We start from the raw sequence: 16,362 nt of genomic DNA on the forward strand, positions 1-16,362 counted from the left end.
TATATTTCCATGAGTTGTTTACAATGCATTTATTGTGAAATATGAATCTCATACGAACAAATGCTATCTCTTTAAATAGTTCAGACTTATCTAAAACATTGTTTTCTCACTTGTTGATCACAGTAGTTGAAACAATGCCCATATTTCGCTTTTTATGCATAAGACTAGATTTGATCCGGACCTTTGACATATACCTGTACTGCAGTTGACCATAAAGAAAAATAGCGACACTTTATTTACTTAAAGTGTTAGGGCCTACATGTAGATCTTATATTAACTCATCTCTTCTGTCTACATCAGAGCGATTCGGTAATAAACTTCCGCGACTTCTAAGAAAAAGTGTCCCCTATCATATTCTTGTTAAAGGCATCGCATAGTGTTATTTTTCCTACGGATAATTTAATATACAAGGACATGCCCTATAATGCAACCGATCACCGATGCAGTCAATCTCCGTTACCACAACGCCTCTGTGTGGAAAAAATGCCAGCCATTACCGATTCGCATAAAAATGATAAAAGTGTTGAAAACGCAAGTTGTCTGAGAGAGAAGTGGTTAAAAGACCGTGCTAATATGAAATATTTAGATTCTGTTTTCACGGTCTTAAAACAAATTCAAAGAGTAGTGTATATTTGCAAAGCTTTTACTTAGCTAAGCAACAGCCTGTTGAAATGGATCGTGATCATTATTACTAACTGTCTATTGCAGTTCTGTAGCTTTTACGTAGGCATATTTCACTAACAAATAGCCGCCACAACTGCCCATTATAGGCCTATTGTCCTTATGGGACTATTCTTCGCATGTTTATTCCTCTTTCTTAGAATTTTACTTATTGCCACCTATAACGGACATTTGTGTCTTAATGGCACATAAATGGAACAACCTAGAACATGCAACAATTTATACCAGGTTTTTTTCAAAAAAATTGGGAATGACCACCATGCATCTGCCCATATCACAAGTAAGCCCACACATCTGAAATTAATGGAATTTGTCCTGTAGAAAATATTTGGCTGCATCTTTTATTTTACCCTGCCAATGAAAGCGCAATGATACAAGCGCCCTCTTGGGGTTCCCTTCAATAATTGCAATCGTTTCCTTTCAAACAGTTCCGATCTTTTCTGCTGTTGCAGATTTCACACCTGAGACTAATTGCACCACATTGCAGCAGGTGCGACTTACAGTACGCATGCGCACTTTAGATGACAACAAGACTAGAGAGCTAAACAATCGAGCTGGCAGCAGTTCTCCATTGCGAGTTATCCCGTCTGTTACGTCTCTGTAAATTATAAAGCAACCCAAGGTTAACTGACAGGGAGATATCTGCCTGATCATGCCACCAAAGAAGAAAAAGGGTGGGAAAAAGAAGGGGAAAAAGAAGAAGGATGGTAAGTTTTGACAAGTATTAGATCCAAACAGTTTGGTTGTATGACATATGTCGATCCATCTTTAAGTTGATGACTTTGTAAAAAGTCGTTGTAAACCTCTATACAGTAGGCATTGCAGTGTAATTTTAATTGTATGGAAGTTATACCAGTCCATTACTTGAAATTTTCTTATATAAAGTTGAGTTCTACGTTAGAGAGAGCATATAAAAATATTTATTTCATATTTCCTTCCAGATGCCGAGTTGGAACTTGAGGACAAATACAGAAAGACGATGGATGAGATTGAAGCACTAAAAGATCACCTGGGTATGTCTCTTTGTTGTTCGAATCAAGTAGTTTGATAAGTATTCTGTTTTGAAAATTTGTAAAGAACAAACAAGTAAGTCAATATTCTGTATCATATTTTTAGGAATTTAAATAAAGTCAGAAAGTTATTTGAGTATATGCAGGTCTGATTGGAATGATTATTTCAGCTATTCGCAAGGAAATAGCCAGGCGTTCCCAGTCAATGGGAGATGAATGGAAGGCACAGGTGAAACAGGCAGAGAAACAAGTACAAGAGTTAAAAGATGACCACCAGTCAGTCAGTGCAGGTAATATCACAGGGAGCACAACCACTGATTGTGTCTTTTTGTCTCACCTAGCACAATCAGAAACAAGGGCTAAAAAATGTCTTGGTTTAGTGCACTTTTAGCTTTGGCCACTTCTCCTCATGAAGTTTATTTCAATAATGCATAAATAATAATAATAAATAAATAGAGTAAAAGAAATATGAAAGGTGTAACATATTTTAAGGCAGTTTTTAAATTATAGAAGTTCCGAATTGATAGAATACATGTACTATAGTATAATCAAGATCCCATTTTGAACACTTTAAGTAGATATTATTTAAAATTTATTTTTTGGATATGATATAAAACTATAAATATTGTTATATATATTTACAGACATGACAAGACAGTACAAAACTATGCAGACAGATCTCAGTATTCAGATTCATGACCTGAAGACAAAACTAGAGAGAACACAGAGAGAGTTGGGTAAGTCTGAAAAGGTTTGGCATAGCTGTATCTTGCCAAGTTAGCAATTACAGAATTTTATTTATTAAAGTTTTAACTTATTTAAATTGGAAAATAATTTTAAATTTGGGGGAACTCTTGGCACTTTTACTAGACTAATAACAGAATGTCTTTCCAGAATGTCTATCCTTCTGAAAGATGATGTCCAGTTTTTTTATGATGTTTTTGGCATTTTGGTTACATTTATTGTGATGTTCTTATTTTTGTCCTTTTGAGTTTAAATATCAAATCTTCTCTTCAACAGAAGATTATGTCATATTTCACATATGCGGAAGAGAAAAATATCTGCTTAAAGAAAGATGTTCAGGAATAGAAATTCACTTAAGTTAACTCATCTTAAGGGGGATAGTAAATTTTACTTTTTAACTAGGCAGAACAGTTTGTTTGTGTGTGTGTCTATGTGTGTTTGGTCTTTTGAATTTCCAAAACTTGCTCCTAACGTCTTCTTTTTCTTTTCTTTCAGAGAAAACCCAGCAGGATCTAGCGGACACGAGAGCAGAGAGGGATAAGATTATCAAGGAGAAGGACAGCGAGATCCTGGACCTGCAGGTTAAAATACAGAGCCAGGAAGAGGCTTATGAAAAGATACTGAACGTAAGTGGGGATGAATTCGAGGGTTGGACTATTTTTAGATTAGAGAACTTATAAGTGGGAACAAAATGGAGGGTAGGGCAAACTTTTTGATTGGATGGGCTAAATTATCGACTTAATCAAAAACCTATTTGTTGAAACTGTAGATTGTGGGTGCATATATCTTTAAGATTATTGCTTTTGGCGAATGTCATTTCACATGCTGTGCACAGTTGATGAAGTATAAGTACCACAATGGATTCCCAGCATAATTCAACACATAAGCCTCGGAAATGCCTTAATATGTAAAATGTCTTCATTTCTTTTCAGAACACCCTGGACAGTCTGTCAGAGAAGATCAAAAATGCCCGCTTGGTCTGGGTTGATAAAGAATCTATGATAGCTCAGAAAAACAAAGCCACTCTGTTGGAATTTGGACTGAATCCACTGGATTTATGATGATTTTTTTAAAACAAAGAAATATGGAAAGAAGTTTGATGGAATTTGGATAGAATTTTTCCATATAAACTGCTGAAAACTGTGGTAGATTATTAAGATTTCTGATGGGAAAATTATTGTGGAGGGACATAGAGAAAAGTGGATATATATTATTTAGAAATGATCTCCCATTACTCCTGTGTACTTAATGTTGTTATAATTTAAATACATTCCATGTTTGAATAGAAGCTGTTCAATTATGTTCACCATTTACAATAAGACGAATGCAAGGATGACTTATATCCTTTAATTCAATGTATTTCAAAGTGAGGAAATAATAGCCACGCGGTCTTACATTCCATGTCATCTTTGATTTTGATAATGCTGATGTAAGAAAAATACTCCATTTTGGACTAAAAACGTTGTGCACCACTAGAAAACATTTTTTGGTGTACCCCACGATCTTGTTTTACTGTAGATGCCCTCCTCATGTGTGATAAAAACAGCTCCCCATCCACTCTTTGGGTCACACAATCGGCACATTTTTTAGTAAAATCAGTTTAATTTGTAAACTTATAAAAATTTGATCACCTGTCCCCCATATTTCTTTTAAAGTTCATTATGCTGAAGAAGTTAATGTGGTATCTGCTGGCACCATCCATACACACATGTATATGCTGTCTGCTTGAAAGGAGAGGGAATGTCACAATACCAGTCTACGCCACAATGTAGCTATACAGAACTAGCTGGTATTGCCAGTCAAGTAAACAAACACCTCCTTCTACAGTATTTATATAAATAATTTTAATATTTATTCATTCAATCAATACTGCAAAACAAATGACCACTTCATTATGTCTGGCAATATGTAAATGCCTGTCATGTTGAAAAATACAAAATGAACCCTACTGTCAACTGTCAAAATGTTTCTAAATCCTAAGTCTTTTCTCATATATGTTCCTGACTGTTTTTACCAAAACTTATGTCATAACAAAAGTACTCAAATTTGTGAACTTTCAGAGTTTTAGTTGTAATTATTATGTTGACTGAAGTATTACAAAATTTTTAATTTCATTTTAAAACCCATTGACATTAAGGCGATTGTGCACGAGTTCAGCTTTCCTGAAAGCTACTGATTTGATTTGAAGTAGTAAATATCAGCCCAATGAGACAGAGAAATATTCATCTGATTCGGTATTCTGCCAATTAAGAAATTGGCAAGTGAAATCTGGCAAGCTGCATCTCTTCAGTTCTTGGATTTCTATGACCAACAGTGTTCTGAATTTGAGCTATCAATCTGCTGGAAAACTCATCAAACCACGAATTCTTCTTCACTTTTTTTTTTTTTTTAATTCTCGATTTTTTTTACCTGAAAAATATTTTAAGACTAGAATAAGTTATATTTTCCCTGGATAAATCTGTAAGTATAAAAAACATTTTTAGCTGTTTTATTTAGAGGAAGGGGGGTGATGACGAAGCTTCAGCCTGCAAGGTGCCTGCATTAAAAGAGAAAGAGCAAACGAAAACAGTTTTGAACTCATATTAAAGCCTACTAGCTTAGCAAGAAAAATCCAACTTTATCCGTGGACCCAAAAACTATTTAAAACAGAGATACTATATAATATTTTATTATCACATGATGCTATACTGTACAAGCCAAAGTGGAGTATTACAGAAAATTTAAACAAGCAAAAGCAAAATTTACAACAGCAGCACCATTTTATTGAGAAAATCAATGAAATCAGTATCTCAAAAATAAGGGCTATTTGCCAAAAGTAAGTATTTTATATAAGCCTACACTTACCCTTTGAACCTAGACTACTCCTGCTGCCTTAAGCTTGCTCACCAATTCATCTACATCTTGTACTATGGACCCAGCCTCTCTTACTGGGGGGTCCTCTACACTTAAGACCTCCTGCCGGGGTGAGACGTCCACCCCAAGATCTGCCGGGGATTTTTTGGCTATTGGTTTCTTCTTGGCTTTCTGGGGTTTGGAGAGAAGTGAGAAGAAAAGATTAGCCTAAATGAAAAACTAACAAAACTACTGGGTAATCTTCCAAAATGGCTCACAGTTTGTCAAGATTTCTTAAGTCAAACTACTTTTCCTGCAATACAGTCCCGGACTAAACAATATGTTCCATCCCATCTCATTCTGATAATTCAAACCCTCCTCTGTAAAATGATTCATCCAGAAGAAACATTAAATGGTAGGCTTGTTGTAAAAACACTTTCATTTTCTACAGCCCACATCAAAATTGATCATGCAAAATAAAACTTACGCCATTTCTTTAAAATTATTAAAATGTAGATGAAAATGACAAATGTGAAATTCTGATAAATGAAAAGTAGAAAAAATTTATTTCATTTTAACTCTTGATCGCCATTTTTAAAACACACAAGACAGGCCTTTATACTGCACATTATACTGAACAAAATGACCAAAGCAGATCATTTTAATATTATCGAGGATATTCAATCAAAAGACAGTGACTTCGCCTTACAAACACTAACATCACTTTATCTGTTAGATTGAGGGTGATTTTTATTATAAACTCACCATAATATTTGGAAGAGTTGCATATCTTGGTTCATTGAGGCGTAGATCAGAGGTAATTACACAGGGAAGCTTTACATTGATGGTCTCCAGACCCCCATCTATTTCCCTGGTAACCGTTAGATCGCCATTATTTTTTTCTATTTTCGATGCAAAAGTTGCCTGTAATTGAAAATAAATTCTGTGTACTTCAAATAAAATTTTGTTGTGATACCTAGTAAAATATATTACTAAAATGTTTTACTTAAAAAGTGATCTCGATCTTTAATAAATAACATTAATGTTTACATTTAAAATGAGAAGACAAAGGCTACATTCTTATCCCCACAACATTACCCATTGAAGATTTTGTTCGACCAGTACATAGCTGAAGACTCCCCCCAAACCTTTTCAACAAAGTCAACATTTATAGAAAAGTCTTAGGAGCAAGGTACAGACAACTGATTTATATGTATAAGTGCAGGTAAGGTGTGTCAACACATACCTGTGGCCAGTCTAATAGCGCTGCTGTCATCTGTCCTGTCTGATTGCAGTCGTCGTCAATAGCCTGGAGACAAACAGACAAAAACATAAAAAAGGTTGGTATTTTTAATTAAATATATCATTTACTATGCATAATGTCTTTCATTAAAACTCGATGTCTAACATTAAGGTTTTAAATTATGGATTTTGCTCAACAATTTCTGTTTTTCTCTTCTTCGACAATATTCTCTGTTGTCACACCTAGACTGCTACTGAAAACAGTTTTTACACAGAGGGAAAAAAACCTTCAAACAAAAAGTTCCATTAATTAACATTTAAATCACCATAATATACTGTATTTAAGTGAGCATGACCTGTTTTCCTAAGAAGATAATATCCACTTTCTCTTCTTCTGCTATCTTGGCCAGTATTTTAGACACATGGAATGGCTGTAAAGTCTCGTAATCCTTGCCACTGATCTCCACATGTATGCCCCTGTCCAGCCCCATGGCTAGAGCTGTCCTAAGTGTCTCCTTAAATAAGGACAATGACCAGAATGACAATAAGGATTTGCCCACAAAACTATAATATAATCTAACAAAGTATGCAAAATGTTTACCATATTAAAGAGAAACATTTAAGTACCAAATGTGATCAACGTAAGCACTTTGAGTGTTTGAAAGTTCATTTTGAATTAATAACAGAGTGACTTGTTTGCATGGTTGTGACTGGACTGTATTCAGTTTTCTTCAAGTAAACTGTGCTTTTTGCATTTTTATGATATTTATATATTTAGTAAAACCAGCATTGCAAAAAAAAAAAAAAAACCTGGTCGTGGAACATTTGCAAACAATCACATGCGATTTCTTAGAATATCTATTAATATCAGTGTTTCCCCTGCACTTAAATGAGCGAGGCGCCCGCCTCGCTGATATTTGCAAGCGCCTCTCTGAAATTTGTCAAAAGCACCGCCTCGCTGGGCTATATGGAACAACAAAGTATATTTTCACTCATGCTAACTGAAAATTATATTTATTTCTAAGCAAATATGGCATTTTCTGTTTACATACGTAATCCCATGCTTCTGGGCACTTGATTTAGTAGTAACGGAAATACGCATGCGCGTATGCCTAAAATAACCAGCAGTTACTATCTCCCTGTGAGTGCCTCGTTTTCGCAGTTCTGTGCCTTATTTGAAGTACAAGAGACAAAGCGAAACGAGGCTACTGTTCTTGACACCATTTAATCACGTGTCAAGAATAAACTTTCTCTATCACTTCATGTTCCGAAATTCAGACCGCCTGTTGTTTGTTTTTATAGTTTACGAATATTCACTGATAAAAAAGGAGCAAATAAAGTGGACTTCGTTGATTTTATAAACTTGGAGAAGATTTTCTATTGATTTACGGGTGAGTTTTGTGAAAGCAGTAGCGTTGTAAAACTGGGTCACGTCAGTATTTCGCGTGGAAACCTATGCATTGAATATGAATTTCCATGACTGAATAGAACCATATAAATGAATAAACGAAGAACTAAAATTGATGATAAGTGTGATTTTCATCTCTTTAATTCCGAAGAATTCATTTAACGGTGTTTGAAGTTGTTGATTATAAATTACATCTCAAACTACGTATAACTAGTAGCGGGAGTCGCTTTGTGCTGAACGACAAGATAGAGAACTTTTTGCGGCAGTTTTATATTAGGATGAAGCGCTCCCACACGCAAAGTCAATTGACCAGTTACTTTCACAAGAATGTGAAAACGGTAAAAACAACATATTTTATCAACTTTTTGGTCAATTTAAAAATAATTCAATGTAGTAAGCCCTTTTTCTCGTTTCTTGTAAGTATTAAAGTAGTTAACTTTTTTTTTTTGAAAGAGTATGTTCTATAAACTGAAAAGGACTAAACTGAGTGAATGCACAGACTGGAAAATAAATTTTGTCCAAACCTTTGTTATGTCATTACTGAATTTACTCCTAAAACAAGACAATTCAGTGCCACATAAAATGTAAAAAAAATCAGTTCTAAATACCCTAAAATGCACCAAATTGCACCTCGATTTAAAAATTTTTCCGGGGGGGCATGCCCCCGGACCCCCCTAGTATTGCTGGGATCGCAGACTGCCTACCACCTCGCAGAGCTTGAAAGCCAGGGGAAACACTGAATATCATAATATAAATCAATGTTAGGTCAGAGTCTGGTGTCCAGTGAAGCAGACCCACCACCTCACAGTTTACCTGACATTGCTGAGGTCCACAAGATACAGCTATGATCTCGCTGGCTAACTTCTTCTCCTTCATCCTCACTGCTTCCTCAACTGCTATCTCATCAAAGGGGTTCATACTGTGCTTCACACCCTCTGTCACCACGCCCATCTTATCTGGCTTCACACGAACCTGGGGGAAATTATTACAGAATGATATGATTATGATACATAGTCATTATTCACAATTTGCTTCTTACTAGTACACGCACATTGTTAATTGTGTAATTCACATCAAAATGTGAAAATAAGGTGAAATTGGGCTTGAACAGGATGTCGGCTGTGCTTTATGAGCTAACAGTAGAGTATTTCAATTAAAAGTAAAGCGATCCATCAAAAGCAAAACAGGGCAAATGTACTTAGGTAAAGACAGGTATAGAAAAGCCTTTACAGCAAGCCGAATGCGACTGGTTACAACTGGTTCAAGTTAACTCTGTGTCGTTACATTCGGCCGTTTCAGATATAAATTGATAAAAATAGGCACCGAGGCATACGGTTATGTTTCCCGTGGAATAAAACGATTATTTCCACAGAAACGCTCTGCTTCACTTAGACCTAAACTACCTTGACAGCGTAGTCTATCACTCGCTTGCATCCCACCAGAATTCTCAACGCCATCTTGACACCATTCAAATGACCTTGATGGCCTTTCGACGTTATTTAGTTTTCTCCTACAATACCTCTTCAAATGTGTACACAGGTAGTTTTACAATAGAAATGTTGTGACATAATTATCAAAATGAGATGAGGGGGTAAAAATAGGCTGAAAATACAGACATCCTTGACACTCATACGGGACTTTTCAAGATGGATGCGCGCTGAAGTTGACGCCAGGATCTTGAAATGTTACTAAAATTTAATTGTTATCTTTGGCCTTAGTTATTCCTCACGAAAAATACCAATAAAAAGATCGGGCTCAAGTCGTTCCACAAAGACCACTGATCAAACAAGAACGCACGGGAATCCTACCACCAGTAAAGTAACGCGTTTTCTGTTTCCATTGCCATTGACGTTTGTACTACTTACTACAGTTTGCACATACCACTACCAGGTGGCCCAGTATCGGTATGTATTAATTAAGGTATAGGGACAGTCGGTCATCCGGGCACTTGACCTTAGCAACCGGCATCTGGGGTAAAACAAATCGGGCAACATGGCGGATCGCACTGACGTCTATGTAAAAGTTGGCAGACTTTGTCCGAAGATATCATACTTCACAGGTCCTGTCCACTTGTGTCAGTGAGGATGAGTTATTAACCTGGTCGATTTCCTTTACAGGCTTTTGTAAATAGCCGCTGCACACCTGGTTAAGAGATAAAATCGGCCTTATAACTGCCGATCGTTATCTGTGATCTTACAGTGGTAGATTACAAAGACTCATTTGCTTACCTGGATGAGCATAATATTCACATCTCTTTGAAAAGAAAACCATATGGAAGCAACTGATATTATCAAAGAAGATTTCAATCGTACTAATGACTGTTGACGTTACATATTGCTGACACATACGTGTAGATTTTGCAGGCCTACTGAATTGCACAGGTACCGTTTAACTCTCAGGCACGTACAAAAGTTAAATGGTGGAAGCTTGCTGTGTACCAGGTGACACTATCAACATAAAATCTAATGGGATTTGTTAAATTTCAAAGATCAACGGAAAAATAAACGACTGTTGCAGGCTATAGGTTGTGCAAACGTGACTAAAGACGGGATTGTTGGCAAGATTTGGTCATAGCTATACATGCACTACGAGATTTGTGTATGTGTGTATAGTTCATTTTATTATAGATAAGGAAAAAGTCATTGAACCTTGTTTGGTATTTATGTTTGTCATTTGTTACAAGAATTAATAAGTAGTATTTACAAGAAATTGAGATTGCATCTTGTTTTGGCATGTGTGACTGTATATCAATTCTTTTAGTTAAAATTAATGGACTATAACGTCGAACTTTTTTGCTGTAAGTTAATTGAGTTAAAAGATAAGAAAATATGTACGTATATATATTGACAATTCTTTGAGTTAATGTCTAAATCTTCAAGTTATCAAGTAAAATAAAAAAGTTGCCATAAATAAAGCGACCTTAACTGGTAAAATAACATACAGCGTTATTACCGTGTTTGTTATTCAATTTAATTTTAACCTTGTACGTTTTGAAACTCAGCGTTCTGTATTCCATGATATTTCGCCAATTTTCGTACCAGAAAAGTGCACAATAAGATTGAAAACACTCATAGACGCATAGCTGCCAATATCAATACAGGAAACACCACGTGTCTTCTCTTCCAAAAAGTTAGCAAGCAACTGTTTAAGCTGTCCTTCCAGGCTTGCATTAATATACATGTACTGTATACAGACCAAAGAGGCCATGGGACCGATGACATTGCCCCTTTCCCGTTCCCCTGGCTATTGCAGCAGCAGGTGATTTAATCACAATTTGTGGAAATTTTATTCTAATAACTTCTCAGTGTTGCACATTTTCCAGGCCTTTCTTACGATCCACGTTCTAAGAAGCCATTCCTATTTCACCAACTTATGTGCATGTATATACTTAGGGTGGACATTTGCGTATGCAGTTAAGACCAATTTTATCCCGTAACAAGTTAAACAGTAGCTTATTACAAAGGCCTGCTAACTCAATAGTCCAGGTAAATGATTCAACCCGCCAGACACAAAAGGTCAAGCACTGCCTTTTCAAAATCTTCTGCTGTAAAATTCCCGATCACAGATAACGATCGGCAGTTATATTAGGGCCGATTTTATCTCTTAACCAGGTGTGCAGCGGCTAATTACAAAGGCCTGTAAAAGAAATCGACCAAGTAAATATCTCATCCTCACTGACACAAGTGGTCAGGCACTGTGAAGTATGATATCTTCGGACAAAGTCTGCCAACTTTTACATAGAAGTCAATGCGATCCGCCATGTTGCCCGATTTGTTTTACCCCAGATGCCGGTTGCTAAGGCGCGTGACGTCAGCCCGACTGTCCCTATCAATGGGGGTAGGGAGGAGGCAAGAATGTAGCCAACTTCATGATTCATGAAGGGAAGTCACGCCAAAGTGACGTCAGACTTTGCTGTATCTTCTTTTGAAGTTTTCCTCAATGCCAACACCGGTGTAACGTGACAGGAAATCCCCCATAACAGAGTGTCCGCTTCCCATTCATTTGCACAGGTAAGCCTCGCCCTAGATTTTGACCCACTTATGCCAGACTAACCCTAACCATTATAACTATATGGAGGGCGGACTTTCTGTTACACGGACCTTCAGTTTCGTTACAACCTTGTTGAAGTGAGGTCACATACAGCCTTAAGAGTTTCCAACACAACCTGGTGTGGGATCTTACCTGGACAAGGCTGAAAACACAGGCAAAAGTCAAGGTTACTCTCTCACTAGTATTTCCTGTTTTCATTTATCTTTTTACATTTCCAGACCCTCAGCCCTATGCAGGTCACCTGTATACTGGCAAGATGTCAGGAGCGCTAGCCAGGGCAGCGTTCTACCCCACTCTTCTGTATAATGTGGTGATGGAGAAAGTAACATCACGGAGGTGGTACGACAGAATAGACAGCCGTGTCCTACTGGGAGCATTGCCATTTAAACGCATGTCAGAGAGGGTGAGAAGTCTTTCTCTCTCTTTCCCCCCTAGCTCTCTCTAAAAGTTATTGATACATACAGTATTCAAATTGTAAAATTGTAGAGAAATAATCTCCCTCCCTCTCTCTCTCTCTCTGAAACTTATTTTGAAATTCTAAAACATTAAATGTTAACCATATGCATGTTAATAACATTCATTGTAGATGTCAAAGGTCCCTTTAAACAACTAGAGTTACTGAAACTAAATTTCAGGGCTGAAAGTTTTCTTTTTCAGCTTGTAGAAGAAGAAGATGTGAAAAGAGTGATAACAATGAATGAAAACTATGAAACGAGGTACCTCTGCAATAGTTCCAAGGTAATAATTAAAAAAAGCAAAAGAAAAAATGAAATGAAGAAATATGCTAAAAATTATTAATAAAAATAATATTAGTGATGATGATAATAAGAATGATTATTTTAATAATAATTGTAAGTCATTCCACAGCATATCTGGTAAACAGTGACAAACATTTCAAATTATTTAAAATCCAAAGAGATAGATAATAAAGTATACATATATATGTAAAAGCACAACCATAAAGGTCTTTTAAGATTTTGGAACAGGACGGAATTCCATTTTGATAATTACTTTACAATTTTATATGGAACATTTGATGACAACACACGAGTATTTTTCTAGAGTCTCAATTAATGTTGACATGTAGATACATTTGTTGATCCATAGTACAGTTTATGTTAGGGGAATGGCATGACCTACACTGAATTGCATGTAATTCCCTACTATTTCTTGTGGTGCAGGGATGGCAAAAGTTAGGGGTGGAGCAGCTACGCCTCAGTACCACCGACCTGACCCCACCTTCTGTGCAGGACTTGACCAAAGGTGTGAATTTTATTCTGGATACACCTGAGGGAAGTGTGTATGTGCACTGCAAGGCTGGGAGGTCACGGAGTGCAACTCTGGTGGCTTGTTATCTCATGAAGGTAAAATCTTCACTTGGAAGATTAATACTTCACGTGCAGGGGTTTCCCCAGGGTTTGGAGTACAGGGAATCCAACTACAAATATACTGCGATTCCCAAAAAATTTCATAGTGATCTTCAAAAATATGGGCTCTCTTTTGAGCCCTGTGACCACTAAAATGATGGCTGGATGGCTTTCTAGAAAAAGTCTTGTTCACATATCAAGTAACAAATGATTCAGAATCAAAATGATATCTGATTTTTGAGGATTTTTTTTTTTTTTTTTTTTTTTAATGATTTCAAAGTCGGTTGTAATTGGACAAAACATGTTTTAATTTAATATAATATTTGATATTTATGTTAATTTTACTCTTTATTTATTCTGTCATGTATTTATTTTTCTTTTTTTATGATGATTTATTCATATTAAACTTCAGGTCCACAACTGGAGTCCCGAAGAAGCTGTAAGTTTCATCAAAGACAAAAGGCCTCATGTCATGATCCTTCCGTCTCACTATGAAGTACTCAGGACTTTTCAGCAAACTCTCTCAGACTAAATTCACGTGGCACTTGTAGAATTTCAAGTTTATTGTAGTTTATTGTATAATAATAATAATAATAATATATAATAATCTTTATTGGAAAATCGCAACCTGAAGGTTGAAGTTATACAAATATGTAATTTATTTATTTATTTATTTAAATGAAATTTTTATTCATGTCAGAGAAGCCTGGTCATTTTTTTTTCACTGGCGCACTCTGTAGACGCTCTCACCTCCCAGAGGAGGATACAGCTTGGCTGCCATATTAGGTGCTCAGAGCTAACATATCATTTCTGCACTGCCTGACCAGGCCCCTGCTTCAACCCCTTGCCAAGCGGGGAGACAGCAGGTACCGTTTATAAAGGACTGGTAAGTCCCCGGAGAGGTTTTGAACCCTCGTCCTCCCACTCTGGAGGCAGACACTCTAACCACAAGGCCATCCGGTCGGTTATTATTGAGCCCTGTAGCCAACAATTTCAGGGGTGTGTGTGTTTTTTTATGAAAAAGTGAACCTTGTGACATCCATTGTTGAGCCAACATGAAAAATGCCATAGCACCCTTATAAATTTTTTTTATTTATTTTGAATGGAAATTTTCTTACCATTAGATCACGCCCCCCCCCCTCCCCCTGCCTATGGGTCGTTTTATCTTACACACCAGAGACATCTGGTGACAGTGTGCATAATAATTATTTAATTCTGATAATTGTACTAGTGCAGTAATCAAGTAATACCAAGTAACACTGAATGTGAAAACCTTTAAGAGCAGTGAAATCAAATGATTACCAATTTCCATGGATTAGCTCAGAAACTTCACAAGTGCAAGCTAGGATGAGTGAGTGATTTCTCAGGGTGTCGCGAAATGAAAGTTAATTTATCAACCTACTAGGTTGTGTTAAAGTTCTCGTGTGGTTAGTAGTTTCTTGAAAAAAAAACCCTTTCTATTGCACTCGTAGAGAGGACATTTATTATATTTATTTATTTTTATAGAGGATATTAAATGGACACTGGATCTGAAAACTGAGAGGGACAAGTTTCATATATTTCTAAATACTATTTGAAATGAGAACTAAAACCATTTATCGGCATTTTGTTTGCAATGTGTGGTAGTAAATTTGATTACTTTCAAATTATTAAAAGTATTACAGTATCTATTTTCCTTAATTTTACTTAATGATAAGAAAAATATAAGGTTTCAAAACAAACCAAACCCATGCATGTTTATAATCTGATGTCCATATCATGATATATGCGATATTGCTACCTCCTGCAGGCTTACGAATTAATTCAAATGTCGGAAATTTCATCTTGGCAAAATCGTAGAGGTTATGGCGGCCGTGAATCCTGCCTCCCACGAAAAGGAAGATACGGGTACTGCGTGGACATCCCATGGTAAATGTTACTTAGGTTTGCGTTTAAAATTCTGCTAAATTTTGTTTTTGGTCGGGAATTGTGCGTACAATTTTCGAAGGACTGTGCAGTGTTTGTAAAAAAGACAAAATGTCAATTGCATCTTTTGATTCAACGTTATTTCGACTTGTAAGTTCAACCCCCTTGATGAAAACCCATATAATTAGACTAATATACTCTATATGGCGGCAACAACGCAAGAAAACGTACTTTGGTTACTGTACATGTATAGCCATAAACGTATGATGCTTAAAATAGTTTATCTGGAAATAGTTTTTTATGGCCTGCGCAAATATGCAATTTTTTTGGTATAATTTTCAAATGCATTGTTTGCAGTCACGTAGGTGATGATTAATGCATTTCTATCTCTACAATCACCAATGTATTAGAATTTACTATGTACATCGGCAGGCGTAGAATTAAGTACTCTGTCACTCGGCACTAGTTATGGGCCAGAGCGTGACGATCATTGCTAGATAAAAAAGTTTGCGTTATAATTAAAGACATCGACAGATAGATAGTGACAGGTTCTTCATCACTCGGACCAAGTCCGGTATAGCAGGAGTGCACATCCTGGAAAGGGAGTGCTAGGGCATGCATTGCTGGGAATGGAAGTCCTTGGGCATATATCGTGCCCGATTTGAAAATTACAGACTACAAATATGTTGACGATACTACGGTGTTTGAAATTTACAAACACAATGGTTGAAATCGTGCAGAGGACACAAAATAACAACATGAAACTGAATGCCACAAAAAACCAAGAGCTTGACCATAAATTTTACACATTGTATGCCAGACCTTCCGCCAAAAGTTATAAATGATACTCCAATCTGTGTGATAACTGATTTCAAACTTCAGGGCATCCATATTTTATTACCTACAATGGGGTTCTCATGTGGATCATGTACATATAAAAGTATGTGCAAGACTATTTTCTCCGTCAACTGAAGCGACCTATAAATATAAGATCAGCCCTGCGGACTTAATCCTATTTTACCGAAGTATTGTGCCTGCGTAGTACCCTCTACCACTTAGAACTCTAAGACTTAGAACCAAAATGACCATCTATCTATCTAGAGACATATCTGTGAATATCTGT

The 16,362-nt window shown here is 36.4% G+C and overlaps 3 protein-coding genes across 5 annotated transcripts; 2 read left to right on the forward strand and 1 right to left on the reverse strand.

Annotated features, from left to right (window-relative positions):
• Positions 1-1,180: 1,180 nt before the first annotated feature.
• On the forward strand, positions 1,181-3,829 carry LOC106170434 (dynein regulatory complex protein 12). Its single transcript, XM_013550293.2, has 6 exons — positions 1,181-1,388; positions 1,623-1,694; positions 1,862-1,981; positions 2,336-2,428; positions 2,931-3,061; positions 3,368-3,829. The coding sequence occupies exons 1-6, from the start codon at positions 1,334-1,336 to the stop codon at positions 3,494-3,496; spliced, it is 600 nt and encodes a 199-aa protein (XP_013405747.1). The 5' UTR covers positions 1,181-1,333; the 3' UTR covers positions 3,497-3,829.
• A 425-nt stretch (positions 3,830-4,254) lies between these two features.
• Positions 4,255-9,509, reverse strand: LOC106170435 (electron transfer flavoprotein subunit beta-like). Of its 2 annotated transcripts, none has more exons than XM_087017769.1 (7): positions 9,321-9,509; positions 8,731-8,889; positions 6,866-7,024; positions 6,514-6,576; positions 6,033-6,191; positions 5,280-5,459; positions 4,255-4,844 (listed from the first exon to the last, which is right to left on the reverse strand). In XM_087017769.1, exons 1-6 carry the CDS (start codon positions 9,372-9,374, stop codon positions 5,289-5,291), a joined length of 765 nt encoding a protein of 254 aa, XP_086873895.1. In that variant the 5' UTR covers positions 9,375-9,509; the 3' UTR covers positions 4,255-4,844; positions 5,280-5,288. The 2 variants fall into 2 exon arrangements, with proteins under 2 accessions (XP_086873895.1, XP_086873896.1); XM_087017770.1 differs by having other exon boundaries at positions 4,255-4,862.
• Positions 9,510-9,561: 52 nt separating this feature from the next.
• Positions 9,562-15,002, forward strand: LOC106169318 (phosphatidylglycerophosphatase and protein-tyrosine phosphatase 1). 2 transcript variants are annotated; one of them, XM_013548737.3, is made up of 5 exons: positions 9,562-9,821; positions 12,186-12,370; positions 12,625-12,705; positions 13,149-13,331; positions 13,747-15,002. In XM_013548737.3, exons 2-5 carry the CDS (start codon positions 12,224-12,226, stop codon positions 13,864-13,866), a joined length of 531 nt encoding a protein of 176 aa, XP_013404191.2. In that variant the 5' UTR covers positions 9,562-9,821; positions 12,186-12,223; the 3' UTR covers positions 13,867-15,002. The 2 variants fall into 2 exon arrangements, with proteins under 2 accessions (XP_013404191.2, XP_023932343.2); XM_024076575.2 differs by lacking the exon at positions 9,562-9,821 and adding an exon at positions 11,575-11,927.
• Positions 15,003-16,362: the final 1,360 nt, after the last annotated feature.

The sequence above is a fragment of the Lingula anatina genome, chromosome 7, assembly GCF_051362555.1.
Source record: "Lingula anatina isolate TDL-2025a chromosome 7, LinAna3.0, whole genome shotgun sequence".
NCBI lineage: Eukaryota > Metazoa > Brachiopoda > Lingulata > Lingulida > Lingulidae > Lingula > Lingula anatina.